A 19,418-nucleotide genomic window follows, 5' to 3' on the forward strand; every position below is an offset into this window, starting at 1 on the left:
TTGAATTTTTAAAATTTTCTTTTTTATGTTCGATCATCTTCTTCTCCCAAACACCTTGCAACCCCATTAGAACCCCAGCCGAAATTTCAAACAGAACTAAATATTAATCTCCCCCAAACAAATTCTTTTACCCAAAAAGAGAAAATTGACATGCGCATTAATGAATGGATTACTGAAAAAGTGCAGAAAAACTGAAAGTAGCTTTAATTCTTTTCGCTAATGCAACATCTGCCAGTTTTAAGCAGTGAGTTTCAGACATTACAGATGATGCTATCGAGTATTGAAATAACTTGAATGAAACAAGGAACAATTGTAGAACTGCTCAAACTTTACAATGCAACAGAGAGAACAAACTGAAAAGTGGCTTAATTAATGAATGATTTAAAACAACAACAGGTAACTATGAATGTAAAAAGTTTGGACCAATGAGGAAAGTAAAGAATCTTAACTATACCCAAAGGAGAAGTGGTTTTGAAGCAGGCATAGTTTCTGCTTCGACAAAGTAATGAAACAGAGATCTCTACCCACACAAGTGCTGAAGAGTGTCTAAACTTATCCATTTCCCAAATTTCATGTTTTATAGACAATGCATTCGTATAAATAAAATGAACAACGAAAACGAGCCAAAAAGAGCACTTAAAAGCATTAGAATAAATTAAATGAGAAGTTTTACTTATATTGAACACAAAAACAGGCCATACTTCCAATATGAAACATAAAAGAGACAGCCTGAAGGAGTCTTAATGCTAAATTCCATTTGCTAAGGAAGGAATCTTATATGTAAACTAAAACATCATCTAAACCAGCAGGAATGATGCATTGATCCTCAAAGATTTTATCTACCATTTTGAAAAGTAGAAAGATGACTCTATTTCATAAAATCACTTGATCAATGCTTTGCATCATCAACTCCAAATTTATTTTTCAGTAATGAATGTGCCTACCGATTTGAACCAACGCAACAAATTCCGGTGATCCTTTACATACAGCCATGCTTGTAGAAATGGAAAGAGACTTTCATTCACCCCTCGTTCCTCTATGAAACTATGAAATGCATCCCTCATCTTTTCATCAAGATCTCTGCCCAAATGCATAGAGATGGCTTAGTAATAAGCAAACATAAGAAATGAGCAGCGGGTTATATAATGATGACTAAAAGAAAATTAAGATGAATTGAGGGCTTAACACAATTAGTTCATTTAGTCACCCGAATGAGAGGTGACATTCAACAAATCTAGAATTCAAATCATAAAATCTGCGACCTCTTCCCCTATCTCTAGGATACATCCTGCTTTGTACCAAAAGAAAAATAATAAGAAGCAAATAAACTTTATTTATCATTGCATAGTGGCTACAAAGCATCTATAATGAAAGTAGAGTGTATCTACCTAAATTATTTTCACGGCTGAAAAAAATCAGTTTTAAGCAAATCAAAGTTTATAAAAAAGACTAATGAAGCGTTTATGAAGTAATGTAACTAATAACCTGAGAAACACGTTATCTTTACTTGTTCAAGTAAAAATTTGAAGATCTAATTCAGAACAAGAGCCTATCCGGCCTGGCTAGAGGTTTAAAGCACAGTTGAAGAAGTTTCTTAGAAGCCTTTAGAGAATAAGAATACTTTGTCCATTCCACTCATGGAAATCTTCTACTTGGAGTTTCAGCTTTTATCCTATCAAATATTTATACAACCAAATGCATCTCTGGTGGGATGCTGGAGGTAAATCTAAATATATAATCAACTGTACAACCAATCATGCATATGCTAACCAAACGCTTCATTTTTCCTTAAGTACCCATGTTCAGCACTTGTGTCCAACACATATTAAGACATGGATATGAGTATCCTCCAAATACATGAAAAAACTTAGAAAAACTTGAAGCATATCCATGTCGGAGTCATACCTGTATCCAATGCTCAAATCTAAGTCCAGGCAACATGCTCTAATCACATGAAAACCCAAGACTAACTCTCATTCTACAGCTCTAATTCTTATCATCCAAGAACAGCTTAAATGTACCTCCCTTTTGTCTCTTACCTCAGGTTTATACACATTATATTACATTACCTAAAACAAATGCCCCCAAAACCAAAGCCATCATTGCACATTCTTTTGCAGCATCACTGCTCTTTGGTTACAGATATGCTAAAACTTAAACTGCTTTGAGGAACCCAAGTTTTACAAATTTATTTTCAAGCTAAAACTTGAAATTTTTTTCAGCAAGTAGTTTGATGATAAACTGACAATGGATACTGGGGTTACCTAATTGTAATATATGCTCCCACTTTCAAGATAATGGGGGAAGATTATAGGTTCAAGGAGGAAAACACCCATGATTTCAACTCCTCTCTTGACGATTTAGTCATTTACACACCAATCATCACAGCAATTTATGAGGAAAGCTCAATCAAGACGCATCAAATAATCAAATTTAATACTTAAGCATATTGAATATGATGTGTTGATGACTCACTGAAAAACAGGGCCGTTATACTTAGATGGAGCCACAACTTCCACTGAAGACTCATCTTTTGGCCTCATTGAAACGGAGTGGATTCCAAGAGCATCAGGATACAATCCGCATAGAAACTGTAAGGAGTCTTCCTGTCCGGGTTTTGATACATCTACATGAAGGAATAACTGATTAATTCCATTGTCCTCAGGATCATCACCTTCACCACGAATAATATTAGCTAACCGCATCACAAAGATGCTAATTTCCTCCTTGCCATAGGTCCGCTTGAGAACAGGGCCATTAGAATCAAGTGCACCTTTGATAATCGTAAATGGTGAAGGAGGGTTGACTTTCTGTCAACATTATACATTTACACTATTAGACAAGCCGATTAAAACATCATGTGTACACAGAATAGAATCAACGAGAGCTTGAACATGCACACTAGCAGAAAGTCCCTTCAATGTACCACATTAGATTTACCATAAAATCAACCCAACAAATAGATTTCCCACAGCAAGAGAAACTTTGATTGATGACTTTTACCATATTGGTTTTATCCCCGAAAGAAACAGAAGTCGAAGTAAGCTAACTTTAAGATCTAAATGAAAGTAATTACCAGAAAAAGTGCTGAACGATATTATTTCTCTATCATAAAACATATGGAGTATATACGACATTTGGTAGTTAAATTTGTTTCCAATGGGCAATTGAAACAAAATAGAACAATATTAAGATTAAACATTTGGTTTTCATGGACACCAAAATGCATTACTTCACTTCTCATATCTATTTCAATTTTCAACCATTCACTCGTACAAATTCTAAACTGAACCTATATCTGTATCTATAAAACTCTCGCAGAACCTCCTAAATCTCATACAAATAATAAACCCTCCCCCCAAAAAAAAAAAACTTTTGTGTACATATATATTCATCAACATCTGAACACCTATCCAAAACCCTAACTTCCTACCATATAGGGTTTTACAGAGGTTTAACAAGAATATTTTTTTTGAAGAACAAAAAAGATAAAAAAAATTACTGTTAGAGAGATGAAGAATAAAACATACAGGAGGGGGATTCATTTTGGAGACTTCAAGATAGTGTTCTTTGAGGGAACGGAGCAATAGTGAATTAACGGCCGCCGCCGCTGACGGCGACGTAGAGGCGTGCTTTCCATTTCCGGCAGCCGCGCCTCTTGTTGTTATCAGGCGCCATGATTGGCAAGCTTTGCTATCCATCACGGCTCTTCTCCACATGATCGCTGTCTTTTCGCTTTCGTTTTACTTCGGCTTCGGAGATTGTAAAGAGGCGGGTCGATAAAACCTATAACCGGATTTTATAATTTCGTTATGTAAATTGCTCTAAGTTAAAACTTTAAAATTATATTTAGTTAACTGTATTTTCATATTAGTAGCCATATTTGCCTTGTATTTTTTATTTTTTAAATTTTTTTTAGTTCACCGGTGTCCCAATATGTAAAGACGACACGCTTAATAAAATTTAAAATAAATAAAATGTTAAGTGTCGTGATTTAATTGGTTAGTAAAACAAATAAACCAAAAGTGAAAATGAACCAAAGTTTAGGTATATAAGTGGTAAAAAGCTATAATTTGGGGGCAAGTTAATTATATAAATAGTTTTATAGTTTAATTTATAAATTGACCTTTGAAATATACCTATTTCCTCGTTTGGGTAATTTACCAATAAAACCCTTTTTTCAAAAATTACGAAATGGGCACATTATTTAATTATTTACCGAAATTGTCCTTTTTTCTCAAAATCGCGTCCACTTCAACATGCGAGTTCTTCGACGTGGCAACAAATCGCGCCCTCAAGGACGCGATTTGCTTTCAATCAACAACTCATACCGACGTGACGCGATTTTACCCACAGCGTGAAAAGTACCCAACGGTTAAAATTTGACCGTTGCCCCTAACAGTAAAAAAAAACTATAAATACCCCACCCCTTTTATTTTTTCACAAACAAATCCTCTCTCATATTTCCTCTCAATTTCCTTCCAAAATTCTCTCAATTTACTTACAAAATTCTCTCAAATTCATATTTAATTTCAATTTCCTCTCAATTTCCTTTTTAAAATAATTTTAAATTTTTTTATATTTTTATAAATCGTAAAAATTTGTACGATTTCATCAATGGCCGGATAATTGACTCGTCTTGATAGGCATCACATATCGGTGGAACAAATGAAAATGGCAAGTGTTAAATTTAATTTTTAAATATTATTTACGAATTTTTTATTTATGCATTTTTAGATAATTATTAATTTATTATTTGTTATAAAAGTCTGTAGATCGGGTATTGGAATGCAATATCCGGAATATGCATGCTCCTCTATCACCGTTGGTAGAGAACTACTTGCGGGAAACGGGTTTTTGGCACGTAGCGACGGTAGGCTGGGGATGCAAGTTGGACCCGAAACTGATCAGTGCGTTGATCGAGAGGTGGAGACTCGAGACGCACACATTCCATCTTCCATGTGGAGAGTGCACTATCACTCTAGAAGATGTTAGTCTGCATTGGGATTGCTTGGTGGGCGGGCACCCATCACGGGTCCGCCTAATCTAGCAATTGGGAGGCGGTGTGCTACGAGCTTTTGGGCGCTATTCCGGAGAAAATTGAGGGAGGTAAGGTCGAGATGGGCTGGTTACATGACACATTCCCTGATCCGGATGAAGATTCAACCGAAATTGAAAGAATCCGATATGCTCGGGCATACATTCTTCAATTAATTGGAGGTTATCTGATGCCCGACACGTCACGAAGCCGCGTACATCTAAGATGGCTACTAAAACTCATTGATTTTAGAGCAGCCGGTGAATTGAGTTGGGGGTCTGCCGTCTTGGCAACATTATATCGGGAGATGTGCGGGGTGACGCAACCGAGGAGAGCAAACATCGGAGGTTGCCTGTCACTACTGCAGTCATGGGCACGGTTTCTCTTTCTATTTCTACGTCCTCGAGTGAACCACCCATATACATTCCCACTCATAACGAGGTAAATTTTATATTACATTTTACAATTATTATGTAGATTTTTAAAAATAAAAGTATGCTAAAAATTTATTTAATAAGGTGGAACCATCCGCAAGTTATGCTCGACATCGTCCTCTTGAAGATATACGGCTTCTATTGGACCAACTATTGAGAGGAAGTAAGTATTATTGCAAATAGATATTTCCATACATTCGCTAGTCGATTGATATTTAGTATTTAGTATTTAGTATTATGTATATAACTAATATTTCTATCATGTTCATATAGTTTCAATGGACACCATACGAGGATCCGCAATTGGGCAATAATCCGGAAGAGTTTTACAAAATCCACAAGCTTGGCACGTGAAAGTCGTGTTGGTCAACTACGCAACCGTGGAGCCGCACTGCATGCAGATGAGTGCTACGACGTTTGGATGTAGACAACCGATTCGGTGGATCCTGAGGTGTTTGACGATCAACACAAAGTCGACCTTCGGCAATTGAATATGGATTGGACGAGATACTGGTCTGAGTACATGGAAATGTGGGAAGATCGGTATGAATATCTACCTACTCGGGAACCAATCATCGTTCAGGAGTTATCATGCGTTTCAGAATACATGCCATGGTTTAGAATCCATGGCAAGCCGTATTTACTGACGCCATAGGAGAGGCAGCGGCAAATACGTGTCGAAAGGGAAAGGCGCGGGCCTCTAAATCCAAAACGACAAGACGATGAAGGTAGCCCCTTAACGAGACCCAAACATTCACCTGGTTCATCATTAGTGGCCATGCAATCACCAGGCCCAATGAGAGCACCGACGCAGTCACCCGACGCAGCAGTTCAACCGATGATACCCACGCAACCGCCTTTTCAGATGATGCCAGGTGCGTTTCTTAACCCTTATATGTACCCTAACCCTTATATGTATCATTTCCCGAGTCCTATGGCAGGATGGAGCCAAATGCCCGGTTCAGCTCCATTTCCTGTTAAGCCGAGCGGACCGCCGATGTATAGGTCAGCGACGCATGAGGGATCGCAAGGGGGGCCGTCGGGGAGCTCTCATTTTTATCAATCCCCACCAACGTATGGGTTTCAAACACCGTCGCCGTTCCTGATGCAAACACCTCCACATACACTATGCTCTGAAGGTGGATCATCGTCCCAAGTCCGACAACCAGATGCCGAACCGGAAGAACCAGAATCCCCACCGGAGGAACAAGAACCGCCGCCGGAAGCTAGAGAAAGGAGGAATCCGGTACAGAATCACGACGGCCGCCATGTGGCAACCTGAATCCCGGGCATAGACATTGATTGTCAGTATTTAAATTTATTTGTACAAATATTTTGAATATTTTGATATTATTTTATGTAAAAAATAGAAATATTTGAGTTATTTTGATATTATTTGATGTAAAAATAGAAGTTTATTTGATGTAATAAAATAGAAGTTTATTTGATGTAATAAAATAAAAAATTTCGAGTTATTTTGATATTATTTGATGTAATAAAATAGAAGTTTATTTGATGTAATAAAACCCTAACCTAATTTAACCCTAAACCCTAACCTAAATTAATTAAAACCCTAACCTAATTTAATTAAAAACCCTAACCAGTAACCTAATTTACTTAAAACCCTAAACCTTAACTTTAAAAACCCTAACCTAATTTAATACAAAACCCTAACCTAAACCCTAATTAAAAACCCTAACCTAATTTAATTAAAACCCTAACCCTAACCTAAATTAATTAAAACCCTAACCCTAACATAAATTAATTAAAAACCCTACCCCTAACCTAATTTAATTACAAACCCTAACCCTAACCTAATTTAATTTAAAACCCTAACCCTAACCTAAATTAATTAAAAACCCTACCCCTAACCTAATTTAATTACAAACCCTAACCCTAACCTAATTTAATTAAAAATCCTAACCCTAACCTAATTTATTTAAAAATCCTAAACCTTAACTTTAAAAACCCTAACCTAATTTAATTAAAGACCCTAACCCTAACCTAAATTAATTAAAACCCTAACCCTAACCTAATTTAATTAAAACCCTAAACCCTTAACTTAAAAACCCTAACCTTAACCTAATTTAATTAAAAACCCTAACCTAATTTAATTAAACACCCTAACCTAATCTAAATTAATTAAAACCCTAACCCTAACCTAATTTAATTAAAACCCTAAACCCTTAACTTAAAACCCTAACCTTAACCTAATTTAATTAAAAACCCTAACCTAATTTAATTAAAAACCCTAAACTAAGTTAACAATGTTACATTCACGTAATGTTAGATTTGGAAAAATGTTTTGACTGGTACTAACAATTAATAATTTTACATAATTTGATAATTTTACTAACCATTAATACAATTTTTTGACTTAATAATTTTACATTCACATAATGTTAGATTTGGAAAAATGTTTTGACTGGTACTAACAATTAATAATTTTATATAATTTGATAATTTTACTAACTATTAATACAATTTTTTGACTTAATACAATTTATCAATTAATAATTTCACAAACTTAATTTTTTTACAATTACATTCAACTATTGCGATTAAGGCATGATCGACTTGTATGGCCTGGATTCCTACACTATCCGCACAACTTCGTTTGACTGGCTGTTTCTCGGATATCCATATTGTTACGTATTCTACTCGAGCAAGGTCGACCCTTTGGTTTGCGACGTAATTCTCTATCCGGTAACAACTTAAAAGGAGCAAGAGATACGTGTGGCCACTTACGTTCATCTGAGACCGATAGGAAAACGTGTCTCCATACGTTGTACATATTTTCTAATTTGTACACTTCGTCCACATAACTCATCGGATCTAGACGGAGTTTTTGACAAGCTGCAATAACATGAGCGCATGGATAACGAAGTGCATCAAACATCCCACAGTCACAAGTCCTATTTCATAAGTGTACACGATATTACCCGCCAACAACACCTTGGTGCGGTCTGTCAAACTGTGTCATGCGAAGCCAAAAATTGTCTCGATCATGACACACTGTGTGCATGGTGTTTGCCCTCGCCTTGGCCTTGTTAATTTCTTGAACTACCTTACTGCACCATACATGGCCTCCCTACATCTGGCCTGCATAACTTGCTGCTCGCTTTGGAAATAGCGCCGCCAAATGAAAATATGTCTCTCGCACAACTGATGTTATCGGTAGATGACGCTTTTCTTTAAGAACAGAATTTATGCATTCTGCCAATTTCGACTTCATATGGCCATATCGTAGGCCACTGTCGTATGCTTGTGCCCACTGTTCGAAACGTATGTTACAAAGGTAGTTCGCACCTTTTCTGTTTTGGGATCGTAAAATTGCCAACATCTCATGAAAACGATCTTTATTTATTTCATACCCTGCCAATATAAGATCATAGCGAATAATTTATACCACTTCTACCAATAAAACTAATTCAAATTGACAAACAAAATAACACAGATATAGACTAAATACCCATGTTGGTCACTTGTCGTCGTTCGCTCTTAGATGGATATTGCCTGTAGTAGTTCGAAGCAACGTGTCTTAGGCAATATCTATGGTGTGTGAGCTGCCATAAGCTTCCCTCTCAATCAAATGTAGCTAGTATACCGGCGCCCCGATCTAAAATAACACAGATATCAGGTTGGGGGCACACATGCCTCCTTAACCTAGAGAGAAAGAAATCCCAGTCATCATACGACTCCCCTGGTGTTATTGCAAATGCAATTGGAAGAATTCTCCCACCGCTATTCTGTGCCACTGCAAGCAATAGCCGATGAGTATACCTACCGAACATGAAGGTACCGTCAATTTGTACCAACGGCTTGCAGTATGGAAATGCATCTCGGTATTGCTTAAAGGTCCAAAATAGGCATTTGAACACTTGGCATCTACGTAGTAATCGGCCGTTGTAGTACGCATGTTTCGTTTCAAGGTCTGTGATGGCACCAGGGACGTATCTCTCTAGCACCTGACACCACTGCCATATTTCATTATATGAGGTGTCCCACCCACTATGCATATTCTCCAACGCCTTTTGCTTAGCTATCCAAGCCTTGCGGCAAGAGGGCGTGTACCCTATTTGGCTACGGATATTGGCAATTAACACCGGCACTGAAGTTCTAGGATCTGTTTTTATCGTGGGCAGTATCAAGCTAGCTAACATAGTTGAATCCATTTTGGGATGATCTTGTGAAACACCTACAAATGGAGTACATTAAATAATGCAACATTGCATAATAAAAGTATTATTCAGATACAGTCAATACTGCACCTGCAGCACATGTATGTGGACCTTTGTACTTTTTTATCTCCCACAACCCTGTCATTTTCCTTAACGAGGCGTAGATTTTCTATGAACATGTGCCGTCTTGCACCGCACACTTCGCCTCAAACTTATCAGATTTTGATTTAACGACGTGGTAGTTAACGCCGTTTTTTATGCTATGTTGTTTCAAAGCACCAATAAAACTATCCTTGTTGGTAAACTGATTACCAACTTTAAGTTCACCGAAATCTACCCCCGAACTTGTACGATCACACAACCGGTGTGGTAAATCTAAAAACTCTAACTCATCATCTGCAGACAGATCGACATTGTGCATAAGGGCTGGAGGTGAGTATGCTCTAAATCGTGGATTTTCTTCCTCATCTGAACTCCTTTCAGCATCTTCAGCTTCTGTTAGAATAGGCTTCGGTTCAGAAAATAAGCCAACTTCTGCACCATCCGGCCCGGGCTCTCGAGGTGGATCCACATCGAAGTCATCTTCTAACCCACAATCATCTGCAGCGTACGAGGGCCCCTCACTGGTTGACGTCGTAGGGAGTACGTCATCCCTTCTTCTGGGCATTTGATAATGTCCCTAATTGGATGTAGATTGCCACCCATTAGAACTTGATGCCGTTCTCCAGTACGTATTTCCAGCATCAAACGTCGAGCCACCGACGTACATGTCCCATCCACCGACAGAGTGTCTTGCCGGGGATATGCATTTGACACCACTACCGAACATGGGTTGTTCCGTATTTGACACCACTAACCGGTCGCAAGTACATCAGTTGGCAATGTAAATTGTACATATAACTCAATATAAGGTACTCCACTAGCAAGATGAGTCTGCACCATTGCCGCCAAGCTACAAGTACCTTTTATGTCGAACGAGTCATATGTCCCCGGATCAACAGAAGAACAAAACCGATACGTGATAGACAGAACTTTTATTGGTGTCGTTCCAAAAATTTTACGCCTAATTCTTTTACGAAGTTCTGTCAAATCTATGTTCTGGTTAAAAACCAGTCGTACCGTATTCTCCGACAAAAAAACAACACCATTCTCGGTGTGGCAAATCTCACAATCGTAGTAAATAACAACACTAATACGTTCACTTATATTCGAAACTCTAACCTTCTTAGCCTCTCTAAATTGTTTCTGCTGTGACTTATGCATTCTGAGAACATTTTCTACCTAATTTATAGCCTCAGCCCAAACATGCTACTGTAGCAAAAGCGTGTCCATGAGGGCGCGATTTCACAAATTCTTCTCAAATAGCATCCTGCTAGAAGTGATTTTATACTATTTGCTCAGAAACGTCAAAAAAAATTATTTCTTACATGACCTACTGTAGCAAAAGCGCGTCCACGGGGCCGCGATTTCACAAATTCTTCTCAAATAGCATCATGCTAGAAACGATTTTATACTATTTGCTCAGAAACGTCAAAAAAATAATTATTTCTTCCGTGACCTACTGTAGCAAAAGCGCGTCCACGAGGACGCGATTTCACAAATTCTTCTCAAATAGCATCCCGCTAGAAGTGATTTTATACTATTTTATCAGAAACATCAACTCGAAATTATTTCTTCCAGGACCTAAAAACCTAAAAAATCTTGAACCCTAAACCCTAAAAGCCCAAAAAACCTAACGTGGAAAAACGGCAAAATCGCGTCCCCCGGGATCTGTCCCTTGCACGGGAGCAGACGCTATACTCTCAACATCATCAGCTATACTCTCAACATCATCAGCTACGGCTCGATCGGGATCCATTACTATACGAAAACATATTTTTAGATGTCAGAAGTCATCACACTATCTCAGTATAAATTATGGCATGTATAGCTAGATTCATACACGCTACGTTAGTCCTAGAATCGACTAAACCGTAGCTCTGATACCAATAAAATATAACACTCCTAACCCGTATACATCGATAAATTAGGGTTACGAAGCGTTACCAGATAAAACGCAACTTAACACAGACATTCAGTAGAATTCAAGAATTTTACATTTATGTTAAATTAGTCAAATATGTATAATTATAAATTTTATTTTAACCTTTTATAACAAAACATAACATTTCAGTTCAATTAAACCGTAAGAAAAATAAGCTAGTTTCATATGGCTATTAATTATATATATACAGTACATTAAAGTATGACTCCCAAAATATTATTTAGCCTATACATGCCATAAGTTAAAATTTAAACGTTTTAATACCGAGATAGTAGATAGAGTGATGATCTTCGCTAACGATCCCCAAGTCTGCAGCTTGGTTTTTATCTATAAAACAACTGGACAAAAACAATCAAAGTAAGCTTTTATAGCTTAGTAAGTTTATAGCATATCTAAAATACATATAAACGAACATATGTATAAACATTATATGCTTATAATCAAATTCTGAGACATAATCATTAATTGCATATACTAATTTCTAATATACTTATCATTTGCATTTCATCGAATGCATATCTATGATCTTTCAAATTCATATGTCAAAAGCTTATATTTTTACTTATCAACTACATGAACCAAATGCACATTTATACTTCTAATCCACATGTGCGGATGCATACATGTATATTCAACAATTTTCATAACAACCAATATATGTGCTTATTCACTAAACACATAGATCCAAACATTTATATGCTCATCAAATACATATAAATAAATGTTCATATACTTATCCATTTTATATAACCCAAAATCATTTATATATTTATATATATCAGATGCATATAATCACTTAATTTAACATATTCATCGGCACTTAGCCTGCTAGGCTTATAGCCTGATTCAGATCACCGGCACTTAGCCTGCTAGGTTTATAACCTGATTCAGATCACCGGCACTTAGCCTGCTAGACTTAAAGTCCGAATTATTTCACCGGCCTTAAGCCTGCTAGACTTAAAGTCCGAATTATTTCACCGGCCTTAAGCCAGCTAGGTTTTAAACCTGAAAATTTCAATTTCACATATACGAAATACTCCTCAAGTAATTCTTTAAAGTAATCACATAATTGTAAAAGATCATATTCAAACATAAGAGAATTTATAAAATCCTATCTTCAATTCAATTCAAATATCTATAAATTGTATGCGCACACATATATTCATATACATTACTACTTAACTAAATTTAATACAAAACTTTACATACCTAAATACACTTATTGAACCTAACCTAAATACACTTATTCGAACCTAACTAAATATATATATATATATATTTGTAAGTATACATTTGATGCTATCTCTATATGCATATATATTTAAATATATACTTAACACTTAGCGTTGAATTTTAATAAATACTTATTCAAATATAAACATATATGCATCAATTCATATAGAAACACCCATTCGAAATTTCTTATGCATATACAATATACATACCTTTTATCAAACTTAAAATTATACATAATTGTACATATACTTATTTTTGAAACTGATCTTGCATTTATAATCCCCATATCACCAACTATTTTCAAATAAGTCATAAACATATATATATATATATATATATATATATTTAAATATTTAAACAATGTATATACATATATCTATGTAATATTCTTCATTATATTTATTATCAAAACTTATATAAACATATATCCTTATAGCCGAACATAGCTTATACACAATTACTATCCATATTTCAAGTCTATTCAACCAAAATATACTTGATTATAGATCAACAATAATTCAATATAGATTCATACACACATATATATACTAATTTAGTCGCTAGTAGACTTACCTCGGATATCAGTAGACACGATCGACTATTCAATTACTTTCGTTTTCCCCTGATCCAAATCCGTTTTCTTCGTTTCTTGATCTTAATCAAGCTTTGTAAGTGCCAAATATTCCAAAACTTTAAACCCTTATATTTCTCTCTTAGTTTCGGTAAAAAAAAAAGATGAAGAACATGGTTTTAAATTTGTTATATTTAACATATATTAACCATAATAATTAATTTACTTAATTAACCTTTGTTAAAATATAATATATAACACATATTATAAAGTCATTCTTGACCATTGCCGTCCACTCATCTAATGGTGGACTAATTGCTTCTTAAATCCTCCAAATTATAAAGACAACAACAAATAGATACTTTCATATTTAACCATTAAATTTTTTATTTTACGCGATTTAATCCTTTTATTTAATCGGACACTCAAACGACGAAATTAAAACACGAAAATTTCACACAATTAAATTCACACATAATAAACACACAAAATAATATTAAAATATTTTTTTGACTCGAACTTGTGGTCCCGAAACCACTATGTCCGATTAGAGTCGAAATCGAGCTGTTACAGTTGTGGTGGAAAGTGAAGATGGAAAAGATAGGAGAGAAAATGGGTGATGCAAAAGATTTGTACCGTAAACACTCTTAGATAGATGTTCTATTGATATTCATGGGATGAGTCATATAACTTTACTAGCAGGTGTACTCATATATATCCCTTGAGTCACATGTCACCTTGTCGAGCTTTTAGAGTTTATATAGTAGTAAGTTGATGTAGGAAGTATAGCACGATGTTGTTGCTCTATCACAAGATAATTTATAATATATCATCTTTTTTAGTTTTTGCAAATACTTTAATAATGATTTTGTTATATATATTTGAATTACTAAATAAGTTAATATTTTTTATTCAATAGTTTTAATAAGGAATATTATTTTGCACTAATATCCAATATTAAAAATACTGTGTTTTTACTATTTTTATAAAATAAATAAGTTTTTGATAATATTTCAGAACTTAACCAACATTTTAAATAATCACATGTTATTTTAAGGGTTATCTTTATTTTTTAAGGTTAAAATATGTTATAAGACCCTATACTTTTATTTTTATAAATTTAGTTTCTCTACTTTTAATATTTTAAAATTGATTAATTACAACATCAAATTTTTAGTTACATGGTTATCAAGTGAATTTTAATTTCAATATTTTACACCAAAAAATTAACAATGTTACCAATTAGACCTGAATTTTGAAATCTGAAAAATAGAGACTAAAATCATGAAAATAAAAGTGCCTGGACTAAATTAAAAATTTATGAGTAATACAAGGACCTATGGCATATTTTAACCATTAATAATTAAAAAAAAGCACGTGGGGGACGAATCTGTCAAACTCGGACGTTAAAAAAGAAAAAAGAAAGAAGTGTAGAAATTTCTGTTTCTAATGAAAAACTTCTACAACTTTCGTGAATTTTCGCTTTCCTCAACAAAAACCCAGTCTTCACCTCCTTCCTCCATCGCAATTTCACCAGCGAAATGTAAGTAATCCTTCACTTTTTTCAATCCACCATTCTCGTATATCAAACAAAGCAAGCTTTTTTTTTTTTTTTCCCTTTTCCGGGACAAGAAAGACTAACAACAAGAAACAGAGCAACGCAGACAACTCTCTGTTTTTCACCTATCGGATAGACGAATTTGTTTATTTCTTATCATCAGGTAAGAAGCAAAAATCTTCCTTTTTTATGTTTCTATATTTGTGTGTTAGAAAGCTTTGAATTGTATGAAATGAGTTCTTTCTTTCTTTTCTATTATTTTTCTTGTTTTTATGATATTTGAAAATGTAAATCAAAGAAGATGCATTTTCTGAAAATTAGATATTCGAAAAAAGAAAAAAAAAAGTTTTTGTTAATTTACATTGATCCAAAGCTTTTGGTTATTTACTGAATGGGTTTAGTTTTTGGATTTTTTTTTTTTGCAGGTTTTTATAGTAAGTAAAGAGAATGAATCCCGATAAATTCACTCACAAGACGAATGAGGCTCTTGCCGGGGCTCATGAGCTAGCAACGAGCAATGGCCATGCCCAATTCACTCCCCTCCATCTTGCGGTTGCTTTAATATCCGACTCCCAAGGCATCTTTTATCAAGCAATCTCCAACTCCGGAGGTGATAGGGTCGCACAATCCGTGGATAGGGTATTCAATCAAGCCTTGAAAAAGCTTCCAACACAGTCACCTCCACCAGATCAAGTCCCTGCTAGTTCTTCTCTTGTTAAGGCAATCCGTCGCGCCCAAGCCGCCCAAAAGTCTCGCGGGGATACCCATTTGGCGGTCGATCAGTTGATTCTAGGCCTCCTTGAGGATTCTCAGATTACGGATTTGTTGAAAGAAGCAGGGGTTACACCAGCAAAAGTGAAATCCGAGCTCGAAAAGCTTCGAGGAAAAGAAGGGAAAAAGGTGGAGAGTGCATCAGGGGACACTACATTTCAAGCTTTAAAATCATATGGGACTGACCTTGTTGAGCAAGCAGGGAAGCTTGATCCTGTAATAGGCCGAGATGAAGAAATTAGAAGGGTCATTAGGATCCTGTCTAGAAGAACTAAAAACAACCCAGTTCTAATTGGAGAACCTGGTGTTGGTAAAACTGCTGTGGTAGAGGGTTTGGCTCAAAGAATTGTGAGGGGAGATGTGCCTAGTAATCTTGCCGATGTTCGACTCGTTGCGTTGGATATGGGTGCACTGATTGCAGGAGCGAAATATAGAGGAGAGTTTGAAGAAAGATTGAAAGCGGTTTTGAAAGAGGTTGAGGAAGCTGAAGGGAAAGTGATTCTCTTCATTGATGAAATCCACTTAGTACTTGGCGCTGGTCGAACCGAGGGTTCCATGGATGCAGCCAACCTCTTTAAACCTATGCTTGCTAGGGGTCAACTTAGGTGCATTGGTGCTACTACGTTGGAAGAATATAGAAAGTATGTTGAAAAAGATGCTGCATTTGAGAGAAGGTTTCAACAGGTTTATGTTGCTGAGCCTAGTGTACCAGACACCGTTAGCATCCTTCGAGGATTAAAGGAAAAATACGAGGGTCATCACGGTGTTAGGATTCAAGACCGTGCCTTGGTGATTGCAGCCCAACTGTCAAGTCGATATATTACTGGTATGCCATATTTCTTCTTTAGAGATGCTTGATCAAGTGTTAATGATATCTATTTAAAGCATGTATTTGAATTTCTTTGCTGAGTTCTAAATGATATTCATTGGTATTTTGGTTCAGGACGGCATCTTCCCGACAAAGCAATCGATTTGGTTGATGAAGCTTGTGCAAATGTGAGAGTTCAGCTTGATAGTCAGCCTGAAGAAATTGATAATCTTGAAAGGAAAAGAATGCAACTAGAAGTTGAGCTTCATGCATTGGAGAAAGAGAAGGATAAGGCTAGCAAAGCTCGACTGGTTGAAGTAAGTTTTGACTCTCAAAAAGTGATGGATTAAGTTTATGTTCTTACTTTTGTTGGATCTATAACTTTTTGTTTTGTTTTGTTTAGGTCCGGAAAGAACTTGATGATTTAAGGGACAAGCTTCTGCCATTGATGATGAAATATCGAAAGGAGAAAGAAAGGGTTGATGAGATTCGAAGATTGAAGCAGAAGAGAGAAGAACTCATGCTTGCTTTACAGGAGGCTGAAAGGAGATATGATTTGGCAAGAGCTGCTGATTTGAGATATGGGGCAATTCAGGAAGTGGAATCTGCACTAGCCCAGATCGAAGGCACAGCAGATGAGAACATAATGTTAACCGAAACAGTTGGACCGGAGCACATTGCCGAGGCTGTAAGCCGCTGGACTGGCATCCCCGTCACGAGGCTTGGACAGAATGAGAAGGAGAGGTTGATTGTGCTTGCAGAGAGGTTGCATCAAAGAGTGGTGGGACAAAACCAGGCTGTTGATGCTGTTGCAGAAGCTGTTTTGAGGTCGAGAGCTGGATTAGGAAGGCCACAACAGCCAACTGGCTCATTCCTTTTCTTGGGTCCAACCGGTGTTGGCAAGACGGAGCTTGCTAAGTCACTAGCGGAACAACTCTTTGATGATGAGAATCTGCTGATCAGGATTGATATGTCCGAGTACATGGAGCAACACTCAGTGGCTCGACTTATTGGGGCACCACCTGGGTATGTTGGCCACGAGGAAGGAGGGCAGCTTACAGAGGCAGTGAGGAGGAGGCCTTACAGTGTTGTACTCTTTGATGAAGTTGAGAAAGCACACCTCTCTGTTTTCAACACACTACTTCAAGTCTTGGATGATGGTCGGTTAACTGATGGCCAGGGCCGCACTGTGGACTTCAGAAATACTGTGATCATCATGACATCAAACCTTGGAGCAGAACATATTCTTTCAGGACTTAGCAGGAAATGTACAATGCAAGTTGCTCGTGATCGAGTCATGCAAGAGGTAGTTAAATGACCTATTTCTGGCATCATATACCCTTGTCATATAATGTTGTTGAAGCAGTAGTATTAACATAATGATTTTGATTGTTTGACAGGTAAGGCGACATTTTAAACCAGAGTTGCTCAACAGGCTAGATGAGATCGTCGTTTTCGACCCTCTATCACATGACCAATTGAGGAAAGTTGCTAGATTGCAAATGAAGGATGTTGCAAGCCGCCTTGCTGAAAGGGGTATTGCATTGGCTGTAGAAGATTCAGCATTGGACTATATTCTTGCTGAGAGTTATGATCCAGTAAGTATTAACATTTATATCTTATACATATTCAGATATCATTGAGGGTATGGTTGAATAGTTACATTGTCTCTCTTTTTTTAACTTTTGATATAGGTTTATGGTGCAAGACCTATTAGGAGATGGCTTGAGAAGAAAGTTGTGACTGAGCTATCAAGGATGCTTGTGAAGGAAGAAATCGATGAGAACTCGACAGTTTACATCGATGCTCCGAATGGAAGTGAGTTAGTGTATCGGGTTGAGAAGAATGGAGGGTTAGTCAATGCAGAGACTGGGCAAAAAGCGGATGTATTGATCCGAATCCCGAACGGAACAAGAAGAAGTGATGCTGCACAAGCAGTGAAGAAGATGAAGATTGAGGAGATAGATGATGAAGATGAAATGGACTCATGAACCAATTTATTTGCTTTTTAGTACAATAAGTCATGTTGAATATTGAATAGTGGAAGGCTGGAACGAGCCCTATTGTGATTGTAAGTAATTTCATACTGCATTCGTCAAAATGAAAATTGTATATACAATGAATAATCGAGTTGGTTTGTTTTGAAAAATGATTTTGTTGTTATTACAAGTGATAGGGACTATGAGTGTGTTTCTTTGGATTGGGTTGAAAGTAGGTAAATGCTTTTATTGATTCTCTTCAATGAAATAAAGTAAAAGAATTGATTTGAAGTAATAAGAGTTTTTTTTATCTAGTTATTATTTTCTAATTTGTTTTCATTATAAATAATTAGCATTTATCTTTTATTATGAATTATTAAATATGTTTAAAATTAAATAACAAAAATATTAGTTTTAGTTGATTTGATTATTTTAACGAGTTAAAAAACTTAAATTTGATGACTATTTTATTTAATGAAAGGAGTTTATAGCAATATGGAATATGTGGACAAAATAAATACATGTGATACATACAGGTATATATACTAGAATTAGTGAAAATAATAATTTTGATAGAAAAAAAGATTACCTTTAAAAATAACATAAAAATTATTATAGATAAAATTAATGATACAGGTATATATATGCGAATGGGAGAATTCCAATTTTATAGATAAAAGAAAAAATATTTTGTGGATTAGTTTTTTAAAAGAGGGATTGTTTTTAAAATTAAGTGACATTTATTTTTATTTGCTAAATGTGTTATCATCAAAGTTTGATTTTTTTATTATTATAATT

The 19,418-nt window shown here is 35.8% G+C and overlaps 2 protein-coding genes across 4 annotated transcripts; one reads left to right on the top strand and one right to left on the bottom strand.

Moving 5' to 3' along the window:
- Positions 1 to 621: 621 nt before the first annotated feature.
- Positions 622 to 3,819, bottom strand: LOC105788454 (hypothetical protein). Its single transcript, XM_012615363.2, has 3 exons — positions 3,531 to 3,819; positions 2,476 to 2,810; positions 622 to 1,080 (listed from the first exon to the last, which is right to left on the bottom strand). Exons 1-3 carry the CDS (start codon positions 3,717 to 3,719, stop codon positions 918 to 920), a joined length of 687 nt encoding a protein of 228 aa, XP_012470817.1. The 5' UTR covers positions 3,720 to 3,819; the 3' UTR covers positions 622 to 917.
- An 11,129-nt stretch (positions 3,820 to 14,948) lies between these two features.
- Positions 14,949 to 18,861, top strand: LOC105788455 (chaperone protein ClpB1-like). Of its 3 annotated transcripts, none has more exons than XM_052627320.1 (7): positions 14,964 to 15,047; positions 15,141 to 15,225; positions 15,488 to 16,659; positions 16,777 to 16,958; positions 17,045 to 17,947; positions 18,042 to 18,239; positions 18,336 to 18,861. In XM_052627320.1, the coding sequence occupies exons 3-7, from the start codon at positions 15,510 to 15,512 to the stop codon at positions 18,630 to 18,632; spliced, it is 2,730 nt and encodes a 909-aa protein (XP_052483280.1). In that variant the 5' UTR covers positions 14,964 to 15,047; positions 15,141 to 15,225; positions 15,488 to 15,509; the 3' UTR covers positions 18,633 to 18,861. The 3 variants fall into 3 exon arrangements, with proteins under 3 accessions (XP_052483278.1, XP_052483280.1, XP_052483282.1); XM_052627322.1 differs by having other exon boundaries at positions 14,974 to 15,047; positions 15,137 to 15,225; XM_052627318.1 differs by having other exon boundaries at positions 14,949 to 15,225.
- The last annotated feature ends 557 nt before the right edge of the window (positions 18,862 to 19,418 follow it).

Source organism: Gossypium raimondii, chromosome 2 (genome assembly GCF_025698545.1).
Source record: "Gossypium raimondii isolate GPD5lz chromosome 2, ASM2569854v1, whole genome shotgun sequence".
Lineage (NCBI taxonomy): Eukaryota > Viridiplantae > Streptophyta > Magnoliopsida > Malvales > Malvaceae > Gossypium > Gossypium raimondii.